This window comes from Hakea prostrata, chromosome 7, assembly GCF_041222555.1.
Source record: "Hakea prostrata isolate BN-2017 chromosome 7, UWA_Hpros_2, whole genome shotgun sequence".
Lineage (NCBI taxonomy): Eukaryota > Viridiplantae > Streptophyta > Magnoliopsida > Proteales > Proteaceae > Hakea > Hakea prostrata.
Window position 1 is genome coordinate 72,242,046 of NC_142606.1, and position 26,447 is coordinate 72,268,492.

The following is a 26,447-nucleotide window of genomic DNA, read 5'->3' on the forward strand; positions in this document are numbered from 1 at the left end:
TAGCAACATGTCCAAATCCTTGGCATTTGAAACACTGGAGCTGGCTAGCTTTCATGGGGGGAATTCCCAAAATGCCTTTACCCTTGTTATCAATTGGGTGTTGTGGATTAACAGGGGGTCTTTGGAAATTGTTAGTGTTAGGGGTAGACCTTTGGAAACTAGATTCTCCTGTCTGAAAGCTCTTCTTTTAAGAAAAAGTCTTCATGGACGTCTCAAGTTCTAGAGCAATCCTAAAGGCTTGATGGACATCTCGCACTAAGTTGGGTGCAAGTCGTGACCGGATATCGGAGTTAAGTCTACTAATAAATCTAGAAAGTGTCTGCTCAACATCCTCACGAGTACGGTTTCTAATCTTAAGTTCATTGAATTTGGCCATGTACTCAGTCACAGTTAATTTCCCTTGCTTTAGGGTGTTCATTTCATTCAACAAGTTCAGCCTATAGGTGATAGGTAAGAACTCCCTTTTAAGCCTTTCTTGCATCTCAACCCAAGTGGTCACTGGCTCAAGTCCTAGATTGTTCTCTTGGTACTCTAATTCTGTCCAAAAGTCTTGGGCAGCCTCGGTAAGCTTAATCTTAGCAAACCTAAAGCGAACCTCTTCCGACATATTATAAAAATCAAAGTACCTGTCCATTTGTCTAATCCAATCTAGTAAGACTTTCGCATCTATTTGGCCATCATAAGATGGGGCCTCTACCTTGACTATCCTCCTAATATCGAACCCTCTATCATGGGTGTCAAGAGCATTGTCATGCTCATAGGTTGCATGATGCATAGGACCAAGATGTCCACGTGCTCCACGACCTCTACCTCTACCTCTTCCATTACCTTAGAAATTATCCCCAGTTCTATCAAGATCCTTGAGGTGGTGGTCAAAGTTCTGGAGGTCCACTTGGTAGTTTTCATTCCTAGGTCCATTGGCTTGAGTATTATGTCCATGCTGCTCTTGCTGTCCCTCTATGGCTGTAAGTCATGTTGCAAGGGTCCAAACATTACATTTTATGGTCTGAATGGTGGTGGCTTGGGCTGCCTGTGCTGCCCTTTGGTTATTTAACTCCTCTTGAGTTGTTTGAATGGCCTTTAAGATCTCTCCATTTTGTTGGAGCAACTGAATCAATTGGTCAGGGGTCAATTGGGCACTTGATGAACCAGTCATATTGGAATATTCATTTCCACTTCGGGTCACTACCATACACAGTCTGACCTAAAGACACCTAAACTAAAACCAGCAATTCTAATAACTTGAAACCTAAAAGTCCAGCAGTACTGACACTCTAAACCATTCTCTGATACCAGAATTGATGTAGGAGAAACCCTAGAAACTAGGGGACCTACAAAGTGGGCTACTAGACTCTTAGAATTAAACACCTATTCTTGACAGATAGTAAAGAAAGGAATTTGCAGCACTTAAAATCTAATTAATCATGCATGTAAAACAGCGAAAGTAGAGAAATAAACACAATAAGTCTTACTGGTACATACAACTAAACAAGAATCAATAGGGAAACAAGGGGATGGGGATCTTGGCACCATAACACTAAATTGGATGCAAGGGTATTAAGAAACTTAAAGAAAATAGAGCTATCCTAATCAATATCAGATTGCTAACAATTCAACAATTTTAACAATGTAAAGGGAGTCTTGGAAAGTTTTTGTTTTAAACAAAACTACTACCAAAGACTAAACGAGAAATATTTAGGGAGAGATAATGTTACCTGCTGATTCTGGCTGCAAAACAGGGGTTCGATAGCATTTAGGAACAGAAAAAAAAGAGAAAGAAAAAATATTTTATAGTGGTGAATCCTAGGAAAGGAGAAAAAATATATTTTGAAATAATGGTGTATCTGAGGAAAGAGAGTAGGTGATAGGAGAGAGGGAGAGAAAGAAAAGAAACAAAGAGAAGGGAAGGGAGACTAACAACAGAAAACTAGACTGCCGTAGAAGGGAAAGAGGGAAGAAAAAAAACAAAGATTTTTTTCTACAAGAAAATTAGAACAACTGTGGGGTTTGGGGAAGAAGAAGATTTCCAAGAAAGAAACTAGGTCTTTTTTGAGGAAAAAAAATAGTAGATCTTTGTAGAGGAGAGCAAGGAGAATTTTTCTAGTGGGAAATACGAGTGAAAGGAGGAGAGAGAGCTTACCTGGAGAGAGGGGGAAGAACTAGTACCGCCAGGAGAGAGAGAGAGAGAGAGAGAGAGAGAGAGAGCAGCGTGAGCTTCTTTTTTAATTCTTTTTTTCATTCATTGATTGCTAAAAACGAATTCCATACAAAGTTTAAATAAAAAAGTTGATCCCTCACAACCCTACATGTTTAATTCCCAAAATAACCCCAACTTAAGTTGTATATATAACCCAAACTCAAATAATTCAAAATTGGGCCAAAACAGACTCTAGGCCCAACCCATAAAGACTCAAACATGAAATTAAAATATTTCAATAGTAAACTACTACCCAACCCACTAAGACTAAGGAAAATAACATGACAAACTCCTTATGAGCAATGTTTCTCATCGAACCATCTGATACCCTCCGAACTCATCATCCATCCACATAGATGTTGTCGTGGTATGATCTCTACGTTGGCGTCGCTGGTAAACTCGGAACTGCTCACAGATGTCCTCATCAGTGGCCTATGCCAGCACGTCTACATGTCTCTCTTTCTCCTCAAAACATTGGGTGGGTGAAGTGTCTATATACAACAGGAGCAGACAGAAACTCGGGGGAGTGCTGGCATAGGCCGAACCTCAACAAAGCTCTTTGTCCCTTGAAGAAACCCTTACATAGTAATAAAAACTAACCAACAAGGGAACTACCAAAATAACCCTACATAAACTAGACTACCCAACTAATCCCTCCATAACCTACCCATTCAAAATAGAATAGAAGATGCTACCAGCTCTTTCAAAACCAGAAAACTGGTACAGGACCAATCCTTGGTTTACACCTCCAAAGTGGTTGTCCAGCTGGGCCAAGGGAACTGCATCAAGGGTTAGGACATTTAGTGATCCAACTCTATATTAGGAAGGAATACTGCTTGCCCATGACATAAAGTAACACACAAAAATGTAACAGCGAGAACAGATCCTATGCAGTTCCAGTGAAAATCTGAAACCTTGCATTTGGACTGCAAAAAGTAGGCAACCACTGAAAGGATTGTTTAAGCAAGAAATAGCAGGCCCTATGACCCAAGACGAAAAACATACTAAATGTCTAAGGACAAAAATGATGCTTTAGATGCTAGCATGGCTGTCAAGGCATCGCCTGGGCATCCATGCAGCAGTAATCAGTGCCACTTTACTGATCATATTGGCCCTTATTTATGCCTAGTATCGTTTAAGAATTTATTCATCATAAACAAATGTTAAGTCAAATAGAAATAGTCAAAAAGCAAACTTCCACAAGGATAAAATGTCACCCCCCCCCTCCCCATAAGGTTCTAGAACAGCAACTGAATTTTTGGTGATAAGCAAAATTTTCAACCTTCTCATGCTGGGGTTTTTTCTCAACTCCAATGTACCATAAATCATAATATGATAAACATTCCTAATGACCCAAAAAAAAAAAAAAGAACAGTGTGATATGCATTGTTTTGAAATCTATATTTTCATTTGGAGAGATTTTGACAGTATTCATGCATACCAAATAAAGTGACTGGAACATAATTTCTCTAATATAGTTTTTAAGAAATTTTGGATTAGCTCAAAAGCTAGTTATGAGTCCACGTAATGCAAAATGTCTCATGTGAAAATAAAAGTATTTGACTAATTGAACTTCTTAGACAACAATGTTAGATTTGGTATATCAAGAACAATATAAATTGTCTTAATTGTTTCAAACTTCCAACACCTTGCTTGTTTAGCTTTGTTTTCTTCTGGTTCTATGTTATTTTTTTACGAGTTTATATGGCTTAACACTAATTTTTTATGACTTGATGTTGCTTAATGTTGATTTTTGATGACTAGATGTGGGCCATGTGGCTAAATATTGATTTTTGATGACTTGATGTGGCTAAATGCTGATTTTTTATGATACAAAATATATATTGACACATACTAAACAACGCCAGAAAATCAAAGAAATATAGAATAACACTTATCCGTTTATGTGAGCACCTAGGTCTCAACTGCCTGGATCTCCTTTGCCCTTGAAAAATATGGACACTAGATGATCAATCGTGTCAATATTTTTTTCTTTTTTTTTTTTGGGTTAGACAATTCCTACTTCAATTCAACTTCTCAACCATGCAAAGAGGTAGCTTCTTCCAATTCCTCATTCTGGACCAAGTGTTTGGGTTATTAGTTTCTTTGTTTTTTTATTCAGGAACACAGTAACATTGGATCGAAGCAGGTTAGGTAGTGAGCCTTTTTAGCAATGTTCCTGATATATGATCCTCCCTCAATTAGAAGTTTTATGGAGGTGCAGGCATAGTGCTACATAAGACTTGGACTGCAAGAACAAAAGATGTCATGTTACTAAAATGACAATCCAGATGCATGTATAAAATGTCTTTTAAGTATTACAGCCCATTCTTGAGTAGTGTGCAAAATTCTCCTAAGAGAGATATCATAGAAGTGTGTTAAGATGTCACATGCAGCGCAATAGCAGAAAATTAGAATGAGAAAAATAGCAATGATAACTGGATTACCTAGAGTCCAATCCTCGCAGCAGTAGCCTGCTACTAACAAACAACAACAGTTCTTCCTTGATGCTGACACAACCCCTTCCCTGCTCCCAAATTAGCCCCCTAGAATCCCATAACTGAATTGCATAACAGCCCCACTCTTTGCCCTCCATGTGTCCCATGATTACCTCTTATTCTTTTATTCCTCTTACTTATTCTCCTTTATTAAAATTACTTCAGCTGCAGGTCTTAACAACCAGCACCTTGCCTGGCCCCACGAGTGTATACTCAATTATTCATGCAACCACGGCCCATCAACATACTTTTCTTTCTTTTCTTTTCTTTTCTTTTTTTTTTTTTTTTTTTCTCTCTTTTTTATTGACTCCCAAGTATTTTTAGCTTGCTTTTACCTCTTCTAGGATCCATGTAGCTCAGTAGCTGAATCCATTAAATTGTGACAAGGCTATGATTGTTTTTGTTATTGTTACTGTTTGTATCTCACTAAATGAAATAAAAGTAAACAAATAAATAGAAATTAAAATATATATATATATATATATATATATATAAATAAATAAAACGAGAAGTAAGCATTACAGTGCCAATCAGAAAGACCCCAAAGAATCCACCTGGGTGCCTATGCTTATGAAAAATTTTAAAGAGTGCATGAAGGACCTCTACTATTGTTTTTATTGACTTAAAAAAAGCTTATGATAGAATCCTCAGTGACTTAATCCAGCAAGTACTAGAGAAGAGAAGCATTCCAAGTAAATCGTGGACATAATTGGATGTATTTATAATGGTTTGATTACAAATATAATAATATTGGGGAACCGAGGTTGAGAATTACCAAAAAACAATATGGTAACATCAAGGATCAGTTTCAAGCCCTTCTTTGTTTGCTATAACCATGAAGCTTTAACCACTGACACTCAAGGTATGATTACTTGGTGCAAACATTTCAATGACGATATTCTTTTGGTGGCTGAGATTTAAAAGGCTTTAAGATAAGTGGAACAAAGACAATATAAGGTTCTTAACTTTGGTTACAAAGTTACTATTTCAGGTGTCTTGGCTCAATTCTAAGTTCCTAACTAATCATAGATGACATATTTCACAACTAATGAAAATAGGATGGACAAAGTTGAGAGGTGTGTTTGGAGTGTTGTGTGACCAGCATATTCCTTTAAAACTTAAAGAAAATTTATAGGACAATACGACCAGATATATTCTAGCATGTGCAATTTGGGCAGTTAAGAGTCATATAGAGAAAATCAATGTAGAGGAAGATATTGAGATGGATGAAGGGCAAAAGTAGGAAGGATAAAGTAATGAATGACCCAGTTAAACCTGATTTTTTGGGATAGCTCCAATACATGATAAGCTACGGTAAAGCTGTTTAGGGCGGCATGGAAATATTCAATGGATGCCATTAAATGCTCAAGTATGGAGTGAGTATCCATGCAGCCACCCCTATTTAGTTGAGATAAGACTGAGGGTGTCGTCATTGTTGTTGACTTGTTGTTGCTAGGTGGATGTGCTAATTGGCTTTGTGGCCTGGTGATGTTTCAACCAGTTCATTCCCTTAGAAAAGTGTGTTTATGAAAACCTAATAAATGACTATATGGGAAAGATCAAAGATCCATTTCTCACAGAAATAATAAAAGAACAGTTCATCTCCGTCTCTTTCCACTTTTGGTCTCCACAAATAAAAGAACAACACATGTATTAAATTTGATATACTTCAGCGACATTTCAAGGCTGATAGCTGACTTTAAGAAGTCCAGTAAAAACAGTGCCCGAGTTGATGATTTATATACTATAGGAAAATGTAGCAGGAAATTACATACCTTATTCATCAAAAATTCTCCTTCATTAAAACCATCACAAGAGGGAGGACACTGCTAAACCCATTCTTTAAAATCTCAATTTCCTTCATTAAAGCCATCTTCAGTATCATCATCTCCTTCTGAAGTTGTTGCATATACCCAGTCTACAAGGCTCTCAGATCCACAACTTTTCCTCCCAAATTTCAGTAACCTCTAAAACCCTTTTGTCACATCCTTTCATGAAAGATTATGTGAGGTATTAGCTACAAGAAGAGCTGGCTTCTGACCACTGCCCCACTTCCTCCTCATGTGAGTTGCATCAGATTCCATCTGAGTGAGCGAGTTCAAGTTCCATGATGCAGGGCTTCCCAGTGGGGAATCCATACAGGCATCAATATTTGATGTCTCATTAAGAAAAGAAAATGGATGCTGCACCCGACAACTCCAAGAAGCAGGGCTTTCTCCTGGTGAGTCCTGGACATTTCCTGCAGAAGCATGGAATGTTACAGGGTCTGAAACAGCCATAACAACTACCAAGTTGTGGTCCACTTGAGAAAATGATCTTAGGGCATTGCTATTTTCTGACCTAGGATCAGTTGATTTTTCAAATTCCTGGCTCAATGGTGATTTCTCATTATCTGAATCAGCAAGAAGATCTGGAGCTTTAAAACCCTCTTCACCAATCACACTTCCAATCTCTTCCTCTTCCTCTTCTTCTGACTTGACCAGGTTTACTGAATATTCCGGATGATCAGCTTCTTCATCTGGCTCATCTCTGCTTCTTGGGTCCTCAGAAGACGTTAAAATTATCATACTAGCCAAACCAACACCAGCCCCAGAACCTATTCCATTACCTTTCCTGTATAAGGGCTTTTACTGAGCATTCTTGGGAGATTTGCCCCAGATGCCGTCATCAATTTGCCCATTACTATATCTTACTGATGCCAAAACAACACCATCAGACTTCTGAGGTGATGAAACCTTCAACTCACCAGGACTAGCAGAACTCTTTTTAATGTAGTGAGATCAGCATGGCTTAACCTCTTTAAAAAGTGGTAGCTCTTCAGTGATGGTCTAGCTGTGATTAAAATTTTGATGTTGTGAATGAGAAGCTGTCTTGCTGATTCCTGTTGAAGGTTTTGTATTTTCATTTCTTAAGTCAGAATATTTGGGAACAGACCGTGCAAGGGGATTTGCTGGTAGAGTCTGTTGCCTTCCAGATCTCAAAGTGGAACCTTTTGCCAATAATCTTGAAACTGGCAGTCCTATGGTTCGAGGTGTACACAAAGATGAACTTCTACCAGGCAAAAGCTTCTCAGATTGGGTACTTATGGAAGAGCCATCCACTGAAATTATCTCATTTAAGGTTACATCTTGTCCATACTGTCTCTCTCCAGGAAAATTAGATGGAATTTCATCATTTTCACTCAAGACTGACTCTATTGGCTGCTGCCAGAAAGAAAACTTTATACGCATCAGCAGCAGACAACCCCTCAAGAACCAAATTCTGAATACAGTTCCTAGTCTCTAATAAAATATCCATATTTATCATCCAATACCATATGTAGTTACACAAGCCCTAGAGAAATAAAGCTCAAAGCAAGAATACCTGCTCTCTGTTCTTACCAGCTAAATGAGTGTCTAAGTATCTGAGCTTCTCTGCACGTCGATTAACACAATGAGCTGAATCCAGCGGAATTGGAGTGCCTGAGAACCTGGCCTTCATTTCAGCTCTACTTCGTTCAAGACTATCTTGCATGGCTTTCATCCTAGCTTCCTTTTGAGCCCTTTTTGAACCCCACTCTTCCCTCAGTTTTTCCTCTCTTTTCTGCATGTACCTATCATAAAACTTTCCTCTAGAATCCTTGGACAACCCAAACTTGGAAATACTCTTTCTGAGAGTGCTACCATGGTCCTGATTATCTACCTTCTTTTTCAAAGAGATGAAATCATACTCCTTGTTGCTGGTAAAAGGTTCCCTCGTTGGAATTTTTTCATGTGATCGAGCAGGAGTAACTTCATCTGACATCCTGCAAATTGCACTAGCAACCTTTTCTACCTGTGCATCTGATCTTGTAGTTTTCTGAACACAAGAAGGCTGATAATCTCCAGTAACCCGATGCTTATGCACTGAAAAAAGCTTCTCAAGCTCATTAGCTTTCAGCTGCAACTTGTTATTAAGTTCCTGCTTCCCTTTTGACTGTCTTATCTTCTGAATTTGCTCAGCTGGGGTTATTGCGGCTGAACCAAACACCTCTGGACTCTCAATAATCATTCTTCGAGGAAAATGTGTTTCACTATTTCCATTAACAGGAGTGTTCTCGCCTATTCTACCTTGTGACTTCTTGCTTTGTCCAGATCCAAAACTCTGTCGCTGTGACTTTGTTCTGTGAAGATTGCTTTCCACTTTGGGGGGTAAATCTCCATAGTCCATCCCAAAAGATGCCAATTCTTTCCTCTCTACACCCTTCGTTTTCCCTCTGAAAGAACTCCACTGGGATGGGGGATCCAATTGATCCCCCTCGAAAACTCTGTACTGAACCTGGAAGGCTGCCTGGTCTTTCAATTCAGCACTTTCTTCCAACTTACCTAAGGAAGCTTTACTCTGAATAGGATAAACAGGTGATTGTCTTAAATTTGATCCTCTACCCACTGTTGCACTGGAAGAATCCTTGAATGAAGCCTGGTAGGCAGGACGATCTCTCAGTTCAACATTGCCCGTTCTGCTCAGAGAAGCTCCATGTGGCAGCTGAGATTCATCCTGACCAGAACCCAACTGCGACTGAGAAGCAACTTGGTTTTTCCCTTCTGGAAGCTCAGTTCCAGCAAAAGGAACCCTAGACATGTTTTGAGGTGAAGCATGATCCTGTAATCCAGACTGTTGAACTCCACTAGAATAAGATCTAAATTGAGCCTGAGAAACTGCTTGATTCTTCCCCCAGCCTGAATAAGAGTGTGAATGACAATCGAAAGGTTCACAATCTTTCCAGCCCACCTTTCTTAAGTTATCAGTCAACACATTCTCCTGAGTTTGAGATGCCAGTTGATCTTGTGAATGAACATCCTCTAAGCTGTGAAATGAAGCTGTCATTTGGGCTTCAGCATCCATAACCCGGGATCGGGTGACAGACAGATTTTCCAATCCAGAATCATCCAATTGACCTGAAAAACCCTTGAACTCAGCCTTAGAAGATGTAGCTGTGTCATCCAATCCATCATCATCCTTGCTATCTTCATTCACATAGACAAATTTGCCGGATTTGCTGATCTGAGAATTCATGGAAGAACAAGGTGTGACAGAACTGCCCTCTGTTTCCTTCCTGTCATTACTCAAATCCATACTCATATCACTGGTCCCACTCCATCGTCTCAAAACAGCCCTCTCCACAGCTGGAACAGATGACACATCTGAAGACAGTCTTCGAAGCTCAACAGACTTCCCTGACACAACCTTACCACCACTTACAGACTGCTCCTTCTGCTTGTTTTCAAACAGATTGATCCGATCCTGAACACTTAGCCGCCTTGATTGACTAGCCTGAGAGAACTCAGTTGCAATCTCTTTCTTATCCTTCTCCTTCTCAATGGTCCCTTCCATGATTTCAACCCTATCACTGGAATGCCGTACGGGGAAGGTGAATGATTTGGAATGTTCAAGGAATTGAGTAGCATCACGGTCTTGGTGAATCTGTTGCTGCTGATGCCGATTTTGCTGATTGCTAAACTGGCTTTGAGATTGGAGGGGCCAACTAGGCCTGGCAGCAACACTTTCTTCAGCAAGGTCATCAATGGACATATCTGAACCAGAAGACGTTCGGACAGATTTATCGCCACTTGTAGTCTTCAAAGAACAGATTAATTCTGGCCTCCTCTGACATAGGGACATGAATTTACTGCAAGCTTCACTGCAGAAGGGATAAAAAGATGGAACAGTGAACAAACGAATTATATAATAGCCAACATGCAAACTGAACATCATTCTCTAAAATCTGAAACTAATTTCTGGAGAAATATAACTAGCTCATTCTAAAAAAAATGGATGATTGAAAACAACCAGAGATGCCATGTCATTACTTTGTCTTCTTGCTCTTACCAAGAAACACTGTTATCATCTAGGAAAATAGCTTTGAACATATCCACCAACTGAATGAGGTGATCAGATCAGAATCTACAAAGCTGATAATCAAAATGTGGTTTTTAGATTAGCCATCAGTCATGTGGATCTGATCCTATCTGCAGAAGGCATGTAAAATGAATCACCTTTTCATTCCCCCCCCCCTAAGGAACAGGAGTGAAAGTATATCCTGTAGCAGACTAGCAGCAGTGGCCACTTGGTTTTGAGAGAAGATTAACATGTATACTGTTTCCACACCCACCATAAAGATCAAGTAACAAGCAGAGAATTTCCTTAAGAGAGTTCAAGTGAGAATTAACTGAAATGCCACTAAATCCTAATACACTTGAAAATGACCTTATTTTATGTAATGAAATTTAAAATTCAGTTTTTACCACTTTTAATGCTTGTTCCAGGGTGTCCACCATTACATCAGCCCACATGAGCCTATCCAAGTCTGCCACATGCCCGAAAAACACCATATGATAGTAAAAGAAATCCCAATTATTTTTTGAAAGAGACAGGATGTGAAGGAATGACTGGAATTTGAAGAGACAATCCATGTGCTTCCTTATAAAATATAGAACAAATTGCACTGGCACCCCAAAATGGAGGCTTTAAAGCACTAACACCCCACTTTATGTTTAAAAGACACAGACACCCCAATTCATTAAACACACTAGTCCATTCTATTAGTGAAACCGTTGACCCACAGTTTATTTTTCTTTAATTCCAAAAATGCCCTTACCAAAATCTGAGGGGGGAAAAATAAAAAATCCAACAACAATGTACCCTTCGTAGGGAGAAGATCTTTTTTTTTTTGGGGGGTAAATGAGAATAAGATTTCTTAGAGAATAAGTATGATAGAGAAGGGTTTTATAGTCTTCGCGATACTATAACTAATCATTCTAACAGAATAGGACCTATGTGTTTTTCAAACATAAAGTAGGGTGTCGTGCTTCAAGGTCTCTATTTTGGGGTGCCAGTGCAATTTGCTCTAAAATATAAGCATAGGCACCTTAAAAAGACACTATCAGTTGAAAAGTGGAGCAGGCAACAGGTCTTTCAAATTCAGCAGTAGCCAAAAGGCTGGCCAAACAATGAGATCAGGAGGCCCAGTGATCTTGCCTGATATATTCTCAAATCAACACACCAATGAGGTTTACTAACTAGCTGCCACACTGCAAGAAAAGCCATATTTCATTCCAAATTGATGACTTTAAGGTTCATATGATCCAGAATATTGATGTTTGAATCATCAGGAACCCAGAAAATTCCAGATTTCACCTTTAGAGTGTATCATTTGGAACTTCTGGCATAGGATCTGAACAATATAATGATAATTATGTTTCCAGGTACTGAAATGACCAAACTTAGTGAGATTCATAAAAAAATTGTTAACACCAGAGCAAAACTTTCTTGGTTGACAAAACTGTATGTCCTTTTTATTGTTATCAAACGTAAAACTCATATAACAAATTGAAGTTCTATAGATAGTTGATTAAATTTGAAGAAAAAAGTTATTTTCATCTAAGAATCCATAAATTAACACATCTCAGTTTTCATGCCCTAAGGAAGGTAAACAAATTCTCATCAAAAGGCAAGTAAGGTATCTGAAGTAGTCAGAAACCCGGCGGGTTATTGATGCAATCTACCCTTTCTTCTGTTCTCTTTCTAATCTTGCTTTCCAATTCCAAACTTTCAGAAATAATAAATTATGCAATTTCATGTTTTTTTCTTTTATGCTTTCTTTTATATTCACTAGGTCGCATTTACACTTTAACATAGTGTGAGCTTCTCCAGTTTTTTATATGATATAGAAGGCCAAAAGGCCACCAGGACAACTTTAGGCTATCACAAAAGCCACCGCAACGGAGGAGCCCAATTACCAAAAGGTTTCTATATCTCTTGCACAAGCCTGACCTCCTTGGTGGCAAATTTAACTTGCATAAAACTCAAACCTAACTGTTGTCCATAGAAAAGCCTAGTAATGTCTTCAAAAACAACAATCTTCTTAAACTTACTTTAAGCGATGAGCACCAAACTGATCAGCAAAAAGTCTTAATTCTGAGACAGTCTCAAGCGTGAAACCAGCAGCAGACGCTTGGGCAAGAGCCATGGTCAGGTCTTCCTTAACAGCAGAAAGTCGCACATCTATTGCCCTCAGAAGCTCCTTCCTGATTAAGACAAAAATCAGAGTAGAGCACACGTAATAGAACAAATATAGCAAGCCAGTCCTATAATCTTCATATATCTTCTGTCCATATATCTTAAAAATCAGCACATAAATTCATCTCTCGAACATCCCACAGACAGTTCTTCAGACCCAAATTACTCCAACTCACACTAAATCCCCTCCGTTCCCTTATTCACAACAAATAGATAATGCAATTAACAATTTCTCATATGCAAAAGTCTCTTTTTGTTCACAAAAGAAATTGTGAAAGATCAGTGATGAAGACTCGAGCTGTTTTCCTCTCACAACCCTTTCAGAAAAAATTTTAAACAAAGTAATCCTTTCCATTGGTCAAGAAAATAACATCTTTTTAACCAAAAAATCCAGGTCATGATTAACACAAGAGGCACTAGAATCATGCATCCTACCGACAGTTGATCATGAATCATGATGACAACAAAAAGCCAACAGAATCAAGCAAGATTGGAAACTACAAATCGTGAAAGTGCCATTAATCTAAACATACATAGCCCAAGCAACAGGAAGACTTACTTGGTCATGTCAGCTGCATCTGGGTCTCCTGTATCTCCACCTGGAGCAAACAGGAAGACAGAAACTCGTCAGCCATGACTGTGCCATCCTACCAATCACAACAAATACTTCTTTCTGAATCAAGATTTAAGCACATTGCACAAAATGTGTATTTAACAAGGGCATTTCAATAATATGATCAGAGAGTCAAATGTGAATCAGGAAAAGGAAAATGTATTCATGGTTCAAGAACTCACAAGATCTTAGATATATCTCAGTTTTTGAGAAGGCAAGACAGGATTGAATGTCAAGCATAAAATTAATCCTCAACTAGATCGAGATCACTACAGGTACGACCACATCTCAAACCAGCTCAACACTTAATAGGGCCCATAACTCGACTGAGACAAGGTGTCTCAACCCAACTTGATTGAGTTTCTGCATTTTGGTGCTGTAAGGAGAGTTTCTCAAAATATTGATCAGTTTTTACCCGAATCTTTAACGGAGTTGCCCCTGTAGATCATTGCTATTACATGTTACATCTATCACAAATTTAGTCTTCTTTCAAGTACATCTAAGAGAAGGTAATTTCCCCCACTGATTCTTTTGGAATTTGCTCAAAACTTGTTTGTATCATGTGATTCTAATATATGTTAGACAGCTTTGCCCAATCCATGAGTTGATGGTTTCCCCCAAAAAAAAAATTCCCATAAGTAAATTTAATTTTTAAATTTCCAGAAAAAAAAAAATTCTTGAAATAAAGTTAAAAAAATGCAAAGTGACATACTCAGTTTTCACAAGCATAGTAGGCTATGGTAATTTGAATTATTTCTGTTGTTTGCTGAAGAAGTTTTACATGGAATTTACGATTTGATTACTCTTTATAACTAGTTAAACTACATTAAATGTAGAACAGGGCATTTTAGACTTCTAGTTCATTGTTGATCAAACTCTAATTTAGACTTTTTCCATAAATCTAATAATGTCTTCTCCTTTTTTTTTTTTTTTGGGGGGGGGGGGGGGAAGAATAAATCTAATAATATCATTGTGTTTAGAAGGCCTAAAGCAGGCTACACACCATGTTTTAACCCCATCCCCCCCCCCCCCAAAAAAAAAAAAAATAATAAATAAATAACCCAAAAGATGGCTAATCTGGTAATGAAATATAAAATTACCCTACCTTACCAAGATTTTGGTCAAATTAAGTTTTTTGGGGGACAAAGTTGGCCACTGACATTGAGAATTTGAGCCATGAATATAGTCCATATTTATCAAGACATTGCCTAGGTGACATGTCCAAGCATTTGCCTAAGGGCTAGGCAATTTAGTTGCTTTAATGCAAGGCACCTTGCACTATTTATATTGATGTCAAATCCTGTACTGCACCTTATTTATGCCTAATAGCATTTAATTAAAAGAAAAACTGAAGATTCCATTCACAAATAGGCAAATACCCTAATTGAATCAAATAAAAATAGCTAAAAAAATGAAATCTTAAAAGAAAAAAATTAACCCTTAATTCAGAACAAAAACCTAGATTTTCACCAATAGCATAAAATTTTCAACTTTCTAACACACGCATTTTTCTGAAATCTAAAAATTCTATGAATGTTAATATGGTAACACATTGCTAGAAACCAAAAGTGCGGTAAAATATGAATGTGTTTAGGTATCCAAAATAATATTTCCATTTAGAGAAATGTTGACAATGTTTGAATGCATTAAACCAGGTTTGAATCAGATTTACAGGAAATCTGGTCTTGTGCTCTATCATAAGAAAAAGTTTAATAGCAAATAAAATTATTTCACTAGTCAAATTTCTTAGAGATGAACATCTTTATATGCTATATTGGTATGATAGTATGATAATCAAAGTTTATCTAATCTTTTGCTGAATATCTTGCATCAGTATGATTGTTCAATATTTATTTCCCATAATAAGTAGAATTTTTAAATTTCAAATATGCTATTTGTGCCAAGATAAAAGTTAATAAATAAATAAACAAAACCCAAAATGCTTTGTTTGCCATGGCAACGCCTAAAGGCGATCCAACAGCCCAGGTACTTAGGAAGACCCTTAAGCCCCGTGGTCATCAAAATGTCTTGATAACAATGATACAATCACATTTAAACACCAAAAGAATCTCAGAGCAGATATAGTATTGGTTTCACCTATTTCATCAATAAAACATCTTGTTGGGAAATGCCATGTCAGCATTTGCCACATCAGCCTCTATTGGTTTTGATGATAATAAGCATGAATTACTAATGGCTATATTGAGTTATGATGTTTTAGTTCAAGATGAGAACAAGTGGACCAACTCCAAGTCAAAGCCATATGCAAGTCAAAGCCAAGATCATGCCAAGACAGACATGAAGATGGACATGAAGTCTAAGTCAAGATGACCATGCCAAGATGGACATGAAGACCATTGCACAAAATCAAGTCGAAGATCAAGTCGAAGATCAAGACTTAGGTTGAATTAGGGCTTAGGACACTCTCGCATACACATTCATGTAAATGCATCAATTATATGTAATTCATATTACTAGAGTGACCTAGGACATGTTAGTGAGGTGTACAATGCTTAGGGTTGACCAAAAAGTCCAAAAACCCAAGCCATGTCCCAGCCCCAACTTAAGTCAGCAAAATAGAGTTCAGACGGACAGCCGTCTGAGCAGACGGATGTCCGTCTGTACTGATAACTCTGTTTCTCAAAAAACAACAGAAGGCCAGACAGAATTTCCGTCTAGCAGACGGATGTCCGGTCGAGCCGGTCCGAGCTAGACGGATGACCGTCTGGGAAGACGGATGTCCGTCTGAGCCAGTCCAGGCCAGACGGACGTCCGTCTGGCCCAGATTTGACTATAACGGTTAGTTTAAAGAGAATATCCTCTCTGACTGTTTGCAACGGATACTTTTGAGACGGATGACCGTCTGACCAGACGGACGTCCGTCTGGGTTGAAAAACAGGACAAAAATGTGTCCGTTTTCTATCCATTGGGGATTGGGTTTTGGCACTCAAAGGTGCTCTACATAAACCCAATTCACCTCATTTGAGAGTAACAACACTCACACTTGATCACCCACTCCCCAAGTGATCCTAAAGCTCTCAAATTGCAAGAAAGCCTTGTGCTTTGCCTTTCACCTTCTCCCAACCTTGAAGAAATATACCAAGGTGTTTCTAAGCTTGTGGAAGCCAAGCTTGAGGTGATTGAAGGCGTCGGTGGTGCATACATTTCCATTTGAGCATACAACTCACATTGCATCACATTCACACAAGAGGTAAAGTGTCACACCTCTTAAGGTAACATCCTTCCTTTGTAACTGTTTCAATTCTAGTCTAGGTTGGTAGATTAGAATTGGTCATTGGGTGCTCTTGCCCGTGAACAAAGATTGCTTGGGTGCTCTTGCCCGTAAACAAAGATTGTTAAGGGGTGCTCTTGCCCTGCTTGTTAAACAAAAATTGTAAAGGGTTCTCTTGCCCCGCAACAAAGATTATTGTAAGGGTTTGATCTCTACCCATTGTATTGAAAGAGAATCAATAGTGGAATACTCTCTTGAGGCCAAGAGAGGAGTGGACGTAGACTTGTATAGTCGAACCACTATAAATCTCGTGTTGTGGTTGCTTGTATTGTTTAGTTTCATTTGAATTTTCAATTTACCGTGTATTTCCGCACAAACCGAAGAATTGGGACAATCCACTAGTTGCAACCTAATAACCCCCCCTCTAGGTTGCACCAACACATCTAAAGATGTTCTGGACACCAACGTAGCCCATGAAGCCCATCCATCAAAGATTAAAAATTTTCTTTTCTCTTTAAAACTGATTACAATAAGAAAATTGCTTCTCCTATGGTTTATGTACTCTTTACAATAAGACTTTTATAATCAAAATCTAACATCAAACATCAGACATACCACTAACACATTCAATTTAACCCAAACATGTTCATGAGAACCATCTTATTTAATAAATTCTCTGCATCTTTCCATGAATGGTTAACTTTAAATAGAAAATATAATTTCCAGTTAGCAAGGATAGAATGCTAGTTTCCAAGACAAATTGCTCCACTTGACATGTGCATTAAATTTGGCCAATTTTGGTGTTCTAATAAATGAACAGTGAGTTCAGGACTTCAGGCTGCAAGAGTACAAGAGTATAAGTGTAAGAGCCCCTAGGATCCTAACCAGAAACTTACTCGCAGGTCTGAGAACTGAGGATCTAATAGAAGATAGTTCTGGGCCATCCAAATTGAGACCATTGGATTGGGAGTAGAATCTACGGACACAGATGGTGAAGTTGGTGATTCTGCCGCTTTGCTAGAGTTTCAAGGAAGAACTAACTCAAACCCGAATGGATTTGGAAGGTGGATTTCCCGCTCGCAGATGACGGGGTTGGGAGATGTTCAAGTCCAGGTAAGAGCCCCTACTATGATCTCCAAAGCTAGGTAATTGTCCACGACAAACCGGACCGAAGATCCACCTTGCTATTGGAAAATAGAAGGGGCGGTTGGTCAACCGACTTGCCTCCACTAGGGGCAGTTGGTCAGGGACAGAATGGGCAATTCAGGCTTTTGACTCCCAAAACCCCTATTTAATGGTTCTTAATCTCATGGACGAGATTATTTTATTTTTAGACAGCAGAGAACCCTAGAATGAGTCAGAGCTCTTGTAACAATGAAGAAGAAAGTGGATCTCGCAGCACAAATCATGAACTGGTTATTGGGATGCGGATGCGATCTTAAGGTAACCAACCATCTCTTCTATCTATTTCTTCTCGTTTTCCTTTCATTATGTTTTCCATAAATACCAATCAGATCTAACACGTGGGCTGAATTTTCCCAAAGTAGACCTCAAAAAAATCCTCAAATCATTAGAATGTTAGATTTAGGTTGTGGTTTGTTTTGTGACTGTTTGGGGTTGATTAATCATGCTTTGGGGGCAGAATTCTAGTTTAAAATCAACCTGAAACGTAATGAAATGGGGTATCAAAGAAGACAACTTGAAAACTTCGGACCCAGGTGTTGTCCCGCACACCTGGGCGCTTGGTTATTGGTGGTCAACTGCCTTCTTGTGACTTGACTGACCACCACCCCTTTGTGTTGGGTTTTGGTCAGTCTTGAGGCTTGTTTTGATTCCCAACCTAAACCTAATTAATTGTACATATTTCTAGGGATTCCAGTAGCTTATTTGCATCTCTAATTGTGAAGTTTGTGAGTGCTTTGGAGATTCTTCAGCATTGATCAGATGAGGGAGACAATCCTCACATATGTGGTTATGTCTCATGTTTTGATTTTAATTTCTATATCATGCCTACGCTATTTTGTATTGTTGAACTATGTCGTTAGGGCATGCATGCATGGGTTGCGTTAGAAATTTATGTTTACATGTTCTCTCTCTTATTTATCTTCTTTGTACACATGAATTGAGATATATATATATATATATATATATATATATATATATATATTTTATGTTGGTCTGGGTAGTTGGTAGATGCATCCATATATGATGTCCATCAAAGGTTATGGTTTATGTCGTTGCCCTTCATGCTCCTTTTATGACGTTTAGTTTCGATGTGCATTCTTTGGGTGTCTAGATGCATGTTTAGGAACCCTTTTCATGTGATGACCCTATCGGCATGGGAATTGAGGCCGAGTAACCCGTAACAACGGTACCTGGGTTTGTGGGCATCCAGTAGCGGTGTGTGGCCGTGAGGAGACACATTCATATTGTCCTATCATTCATGGAAGGGTTGCATATGGTAGGTGTAGGGCTCGTGGGGCACCCAATAGCAGTGTGTGGCCATGAGGGGACACGAGTGTGTGGCCCTATTATATGTGGATGACCACAGGATTACAAGTGCCAATCTGATAGTTGGTAGACATCCATCCCCTGAGGATATATTCCCAAGGCTTGGAAAGATGTTGAACCAACAAACAGTCGATGCCATTGAGGAAAGGTATCTGGAGTTTAAGTAGCATGACCACGTAGATGACTGTCTTGCATTGGGCTAAGTGTCTCCCTATCACACGTCAGTCTCATACGAATGGTCATGGTGTGGCCCTATACCCAAGCCATGGTCATCATATGGACTTATATAATTATATCCCTATACCTTGGTCATAAAGCCTAACAGTCAATGTGTGGTCGTGAGGGGTCTGTGTGAGACTTCCCAAAGGGGGCTGGTGGAATCCTTAATGTTCATGCTAGTTTATTAATTGTATCCCTCATTGCATTGCATTTTTATTCAAGATATTTGTATTGTGGTTATGTGAGAGCTGTTGGTCTCGCAAAGTTCTTTGGAACCCACTCTTATTGGAAATATATTTTTAGACTGTGTTGCATGTTACGACTTACGACAACCAAGCCTTACAAGAATACACAGCACCAGTGGAGACATACGAAGTTTTAGCTATGGAAGACTATGAGCCACATGGAAATTCGTGTGCTCTGGAGTGCCCCTATGGCACTTAGCCCTTCCATTAGAAGAGTAGTAATTTATAGGAACACAGAGATCATAGAATGGAAAATCATTTTGTTAGGCTAATCAAAGGATGCAATTGAACTCCGCGTTTCCTTCTATTTCCTGTTGAATCAGTTGAGATATTTATTCCTTTTTGACATTTATGTGTGTATGTGTTATATATATATATATATATATATATAAAATAATGGATATGATTTGTTGATTATGGTGTTGTGTGGAATATTAACCTGATCTTGTGACTATGGGTCACATCCACGAGTATTCGAGTTGGTCCGATACCAGGGGTGGGACAACAAGACAAACCAAGCACTTGGCAGTAAACGTTCCTCTTATTTCCCTGGTAATGTGCACCCAAAGTCACATTTGATTTGTTATTTCCCAGCAACAACTACTCACCTAGCCACCTTTTCAGACTTATTCCCTCACGAAATCTTCAATTTAAACTGTTAAACCTACTACCCACCTGTTGAATCCTCCTTCCATGACAATTATGCTTAAAAGATCCTACTGATATATAACCAAAAAAATTGAAAAACTAACTTCTCTATAAACATATGTCAGCACACTGCTAGCAGGATCACAACTATGTCCAAATACCAAAGGAAAACGTCAACAGGAAAACACGATGGATGTCGAAACTAGTCCATAAAAATACATCAACAAGAAAACAGAAAATCCACCTAACATGAACCAAAACCTGAAAGAAATGACAAGTAAAAATCAATTCCAAAACTGCCTATAGAGTCTCCACATTGACAGCAAAGTTCAGTAACAGAACAAATACAAAGTTGCATCTGACACAGAAGCTAACCTTGATGCATAAAAACAGTCTCACAACAAAAGAAAAAAGTTTCATATCCATCAACAAACACTTGCCAAATAACAAAAGGTGTTGCCAATTAGTCAACTGAGCCCCTAGCGATAGCAAAGCAAAGGATTATCTGACATACCAAATGAACTAAGCAGCTTAGCTTCCCCTTGATGTGAATAAATCCTCCGCGCTGCTTCCAACTGAGACATTTCGGCATCAAATGTATTAACAAGCTCCAAAGCTTCCGGCGTACTAACAAACTGGACAAACCTGAAATCAGGATGCCCAAATTAATACAACAATAAGAAGCAATCCCCGTTTCACGATGAAATGACCACTTGCAAGCATACTGTTTGGATTATGAGGTGCATTAGTTTCAGTTGACCACAAAATTAAATCATATTGTACTACTATATAAAAGGAAAACTTGAAACAGTTGTGGTATGTTTTTTGGTTGACCAAAATACCCCCTTTGAATAGACATGTAGTCATTCACAAACAACATACCCCTCCCCAGAACAAAGCACTCCCCCAAGCGACATACCCCCCTGAATAGACATGTACCCGTTCGCAAACAACATACCCCTCCCCTGATCAAAAATATCATACTTCTATTATGTACCTGTTTTTTGGTTGACCAAAATACCCCTTTTGAATAAACATGTACCTGTTCACAAACAACATAACCCTCCTTTGTAATCGTTCACAAACAACATACCCCTCCCCTGATCAGAACAAAGCACTTCCCCAAGCGACATTACTCCTCGCCATGGAACCATGCAAATTTTCTTTTTTATGAAACCGTTGTGAATTTTGATATAAAAACAAAACGATAATAAATATCTAAACGGTGCAAATACTTATGGTAAAACTTGTATCTATTGCAAATTTATAGCAACTCTAAAACACAGGTAGTCCCATCTATTTGATTTTCATTATTTTATATTCTTAAATCTCGTTCTTAATTTAGCGTCGGGGTCAATGTGGTCAACTTGTTGGCTTGGATAAATAAAAGGGTTGACAAAATAATGCATCATCGATTCATAAAGAGTGAGTTATAAAAGGAGAAAGAGGAAAACCAAGTGAGAAGAAAGCCACTATCTCAAATTATAGAATTAGAGCTATTTCAATTATTTCTGAAGGGCTTTCATTGGTTGATAATCGATATGTGTAATTTGGTGAGTCCCTCCTATATGCTATATCTTCAAAGTATGTCATTTTCAATATCCTACTCTTAGTTTCCTATACAAAAAAAAATTGTCAAGTATTTCCTGTTTTGTTAGATATTTGGCATTATACACCATGGTAATTGAATTAACATATTTTTCTTGGTCAAATTAAAATGATATCTTTTGCCAAGAAGCTCACATTTTTAAACTAACTACAACCCTCATTGAAACCGTTTTATGGATGAAACCCCCAAAAATGAACAAATAAAGAAACTAATTAATTGAGTCATAATTATCTTAGTGTAAATTAATTCTCTCATATTCTCCTATAAACAAGAATTTCTATCAAAAAAAGAAAATGCCGAACCATGCATTACCACTAAAAATCAATATTCGATAATCTTCAACCTAATCAAAATATAAGCAAAAAGCCCACATGCAACTGCACATGCATATTTACTAGTAATAATAAAATAAAAACATGTTCCCCACCTCTCAAGAGTCCCTTTTGTGAACCATGTTCCAGCATTTTTATGTTTCTCAACTTCAAGTTTGATAGACCTAACTGCTTGAGCAACTTGTTCTTCTGCTACTGTTAAATGTGTAATAAACGGCTTTACCAGGCCTGATGTAAGTTTCTCTGTAATTCCACCACTGGAAACAAATAGCTCATATCTGCAAAAAGATGAGGAATTACATAAAATCAAAATTCTGCAATAACTCAACAGTCTGAAAGCTTAAACATTGGTTGAGAGTCTCCTCACTGTGAGAGCGTCGGAGAAAGCTGGAACACAGCATAATCAAGCAGTGTATCAGATTTCATTTTCTAATAATGCAGTCAACAGCACCACCACAATTCTTTCACGCAAAAAAGAGTTCTCAGCAGCTAATCGAAGTCTAAATCTTCTTAATCTGTCGTGACTTGAACATTCATTATCTAACTGTAAAAGAAAAAACATACGCCAAATCTTTAGCTAAAAATTGAATTATACAGTATCTAGGAGCAGGGATAAAGCAATAAGTGCAAAAAGCCAGTTAAGTTCTCATCAAATTTGCATCACCGGAAAACACAGAGGAATGCATGGTACTTTCATTTATAAGTCATATATAACATGACATTGATCCTAAATCTACATTTCACATCAAATTCACGTGAAGAACATGAGTTTTATATATCCTTCATAAAGTAAGAATTGAGGGAGTTCATCCGACCAAATGCCCATACAAAAATTCATCATGAATTTCAATGAACGACAGAGCTAAAGCTTTAGTTACAACGAGGTGCACCAAAATCTAATCTTGCCCGTTCAAATTGAAAAGTATATTCCATTAAGCCAGCATCCGAAAGGCCTCAGATCTAATTAAGAAGGACAAGATGAATTCACCGAGTGAATCCATAAAGTTTATATCACTAAAGTAACAAGACCTAACCATTAGGCTGATCAGTAGAAGCAGCGCAATAATTTGAACAAAATCGAGAAATGCTAATCAATCCATTTTCCCGCAATCACAGACAAGACTGAAGAAAGCAAACTAGGTGAGGAGCTCAAGTCTTCAAAAGATGTCAAATGGTGGCAAAAACCTAATCAAACACAGGGGAAAACCAAGACAGTAGTTACAGAAACTGGCAGGAAAATTTGAGTGAAGCTTCAAAATTGTACATTTCGAGATGTAAGAGATACGGAAAGATCGCCATTTTTTTCCTACCTCTTGTTCATGCTGCCTAGATCTCCGATTGCAGAACAGATCTTCGATTTCGTCGCTCAGAAAACCAGCATTGTTTCTTCCTTTTCTTTCCTCTTCTTCCCGGTTGAGGGCACTTTTCTGGAAGGAAGAGTGTGTGTCCCTTTTTCTTTTTGCTGTTTTATTTACAAAGCCCCACTATGAGTCATCGCTTTACTCTTCAGTACTCTCTCTCAATTGATATTCTCTGCTCCTTAGCAGTTTCTCTCCTTAGTCTTCTGAGAAATAATGTACAGTGAAGACCGCGGAACGAGAGATTCAAGACTCTTTTTTGGTGTGCTTCGAGTTCAGGCAAGTGACTACAAACTTATATAATCTTCCTGGTTAATGCTTAATCTTAATTAAAACTAAATTCAAATCTCCAAGATTAGAATAAAAGTGAATAAGACAACTGTCTCACTCTCACAGTAGTACATCAGCAATTTTTATTTAGTGGACTCTGTGAATTACTATAATATCCTTGTTATATAAGTTCTTGAAACTTTAAAGAAGGTTTTGAGGTTTGAAATTTTGAATTTTAATCAGTTTGGTTTAGGTTTATTTTATTTCAGTTTGAATTATAAAATTTTGAAAGAATGTATAATGGACCAATATGATTAAATCAAACTGGGTCATTGTTTTTCAATTTTTAAAAAATAAAATAAAATAAAATACAACGGGGTTGGTCCAAGTGGTAAGTAGCTTGAGGCGTGTAAGTTGTCCCCCTTTGAGGGTGTTGATGTTGTTTTGGTGTTCTTGTTCTAAGGGTTTTGTGGCTGTGATCCACTTTGGGCTTGACTCAACCCTTACCCTGGCTGACCCTGTCTATTGCATGTACGACAGTTTGGTCTTTTGCCGCTCCTTGTGTTCTCATGCAGGTGTGTTTGTACTTTGTTTAGTTATATAAATGAAGTGCTGTTTACCAAAAAAAAAGTAGCTTGTTCCGCTTAAGTAAGTAAGGTTCCGGTATCGAAACCTCATGGAGGCAAAAAACCCAGCTAGGAGACAGTTAGAATTTCGTTTGAGAGAGAATTCTTCCACATACAGATAGGTGAGTGGGAGATGTATATTAATATTATATGAATTACAATTCAAATATTTGAGTTTGAACTACAACTTGTTCACAATCAAACTCTACAAGTTGTTGATACTTTAACTATAACTCAAAACTCTTCTTGATCAGTTGGAGATAAGATCAATCGAGGATAGAGCTAGTTACGGTGGATTTGAATTTAAATTTGAATCTTGGAGCAGATAAGCCTTTGGTGAGAATGTCTGCAATTTGGTCTCCTGTGGGAACGAATCGGATTGAAAGATTTTTTTGTGGCTACTTGTTCACGAACAAAATGATAGTCAATCTCGATGTATTTGGTTCGTGCATGAAAGACCGGATTAGCAGCAAGGTAAGTAGCTCCAATATTATCGCAGTATAGCAACAAAATGATAGTCAATCTCGATGTATTTGGTTCGTGCATGAAAGACCGGATTAGAAACAAGGTAAGTAGCTCCAATATTATCACAGTATAGAGTTGGTGCAGAAGTGACAACCCCAAGTTCAAGCAGTAGCTGACGTAACCATATCAGCTCAGCGGTAGCATTAGCAACCCCTTTGTACTCTAGTTCTGTATGGGAGCGGGCCACAGTGGGTTGTTTCTTGGAACTCCAAGAGATCAAGTTAGGGCCCAAGTAGACACAATAACCACTTGTAGATCGTCGATCAATAGTTGAACCGGCCCAGTCTGCATCACTAAAGGCAGTGAGAGAAAGATTAGTTGTTGGCCGAAATAGAATTCCATGGGATGGGGTATCTTTTAGATAACGAAGAATTCGCTTAACTGCAACCCAATCATCAATTGTAGGGCGATGCATATATTGACAGACCCTATTGACAGCAAATGCTATATCAGGGCATGTGAGAGTCAAATACTGAAGGGCACCCACTATACTTCTATATTGGGATGGATCATCATAGAGGGGAGGTTCCTCAGTTGTTGCTTTGGTGATGGAGGTCGGGGTTGCTACTGATTTTGCTTCATGCATATTGGTCCTTCGCAAAAGATTTGAAGAATATTTTGACTGGCAAAGATGTAAACCCTGAGATGAGCGAGTGACCTCGACCCCTAAAAAGTAGTTTAAGTCACCAAGATCTTTGATGGCGAATTCCTTGCCAATGGCCATAATGACAGAGTTAACCTCAGAAGAACTAGATCCAGTGAGGACAATGTCGTCCACAGATACCAGAAGATAGATTGTTTGATGTGCTGAAGTACGAAAATATAGTGCCGTATCAGATGAGGATTGTGAGAATCCCAAAGTGAGTAAATAACTGCCAAGTCTATGAGACCATGCCCTAGGGGCCTGTTTTAAACCATATAAAGCTTTCTGAAGGTGACATACATAAGTAGGTCTCTCTAGATCAATGACACCCTGTGGTTGAACCATGTAAACCTCTTCAGATAATTCACCATTTAAAAATGCATTTTGAACATCCAATTGGCGAATAGTCCATCATTGGGCAACTGCTAGCGATAGAATCAAGCGTATGGTAGTAGGTTTGACAACGGCACTAAAAGTGTCAACATAATCAATTCCTTCACATTGATGAAATCCCTTAGCGACCAAACGAGCCTTATAACGTGAAATAGAACCATCACTGTTTCGTTTGATTCTGTAAACCCATTTATTTCTAATCAAATTCATGTGGGGCTGATGAGGAACTAGACTCCAAGTACCATTACGTAAGAGAGCATCAAATTCGTCACTCATAGCAAGCCTCCACTTGGGGTCTTTACTGGCAGTGGTATATGAGGTGGGTTCTGTTTCAGGATTATCAAAAAAAGAGGTGACTAGGAGGTTAAGTTTAGAGATGGGTTTAGGATGACCCGTTTTGGATTAGGTTTGCACATGGTAAGGTTGAGTTGGTTGGGATGGTGCAGGTGAGTTATGGGCTAGGGTTTCAGGTGGGTTATGGGCTAAGGTTT

The 26,447-nt window shown here is 38.3% G+C and overlaps 1 protein-coding gene across 3 annotated transcripts in view; it reads right to left on the reverse strand.

Annotated features, from left to right (window-relative positions):
• LOC149011998 (uncharacterized) overlaps positions 1 to 23,767 on the reverse strand; it is a 29,542-nt gene extending 5,775 nt beyond the window's left edge. Inside the window, exons 1-8 of one of the 3 annotated variants that reach the window (XR_016174327.1) lie at positions 23,452 to 23,767; positions 22,509 to 22,685; positions 22,237 to 22,419; positions 20,715 to 20,845; positions 13,292 to 13,331; positions 12,588 to 12,740; positions 6,471 to 10,354; positions 3,461 to 4,445 (exon numbers count right to left, since the gene is read on the reverse strand). Coding sequence is in view for 1 of the 3 variants with exons in the window: in XM_089160716.1 (XP_089016842.1) it covers positions 4,408 to 4,445; positions 8,076 to 10,354; positions 12,588 to 12,740; positions 13,292 to 13,331; positions 20,715 to 20,845; positions 22,237 to 22,419; positions 22,509 to 22,567 (2,883 nt within the window). In the remaining 2 variants the exon portion in view is untranslated. Of the gene's footprint in view, positions 1 to 3,460; positions 4,446 to 6,470; positions 10,355 to 12,587; positions 12,741 to 13,291; positions 13,332 to 20,714; positions 20,846 to 22,236; positions 22,420 to 22,508; positions 22,686 to 23,451 lie in introns of those variants that run through there. The other 2 variants (XM_089160716.1, XR_016174326.1) reach the window with 2 other exon arrangements.
• Between the last annotated feature and the right edge of the window lie 2,680 nt (positions 23,768 to 26,447).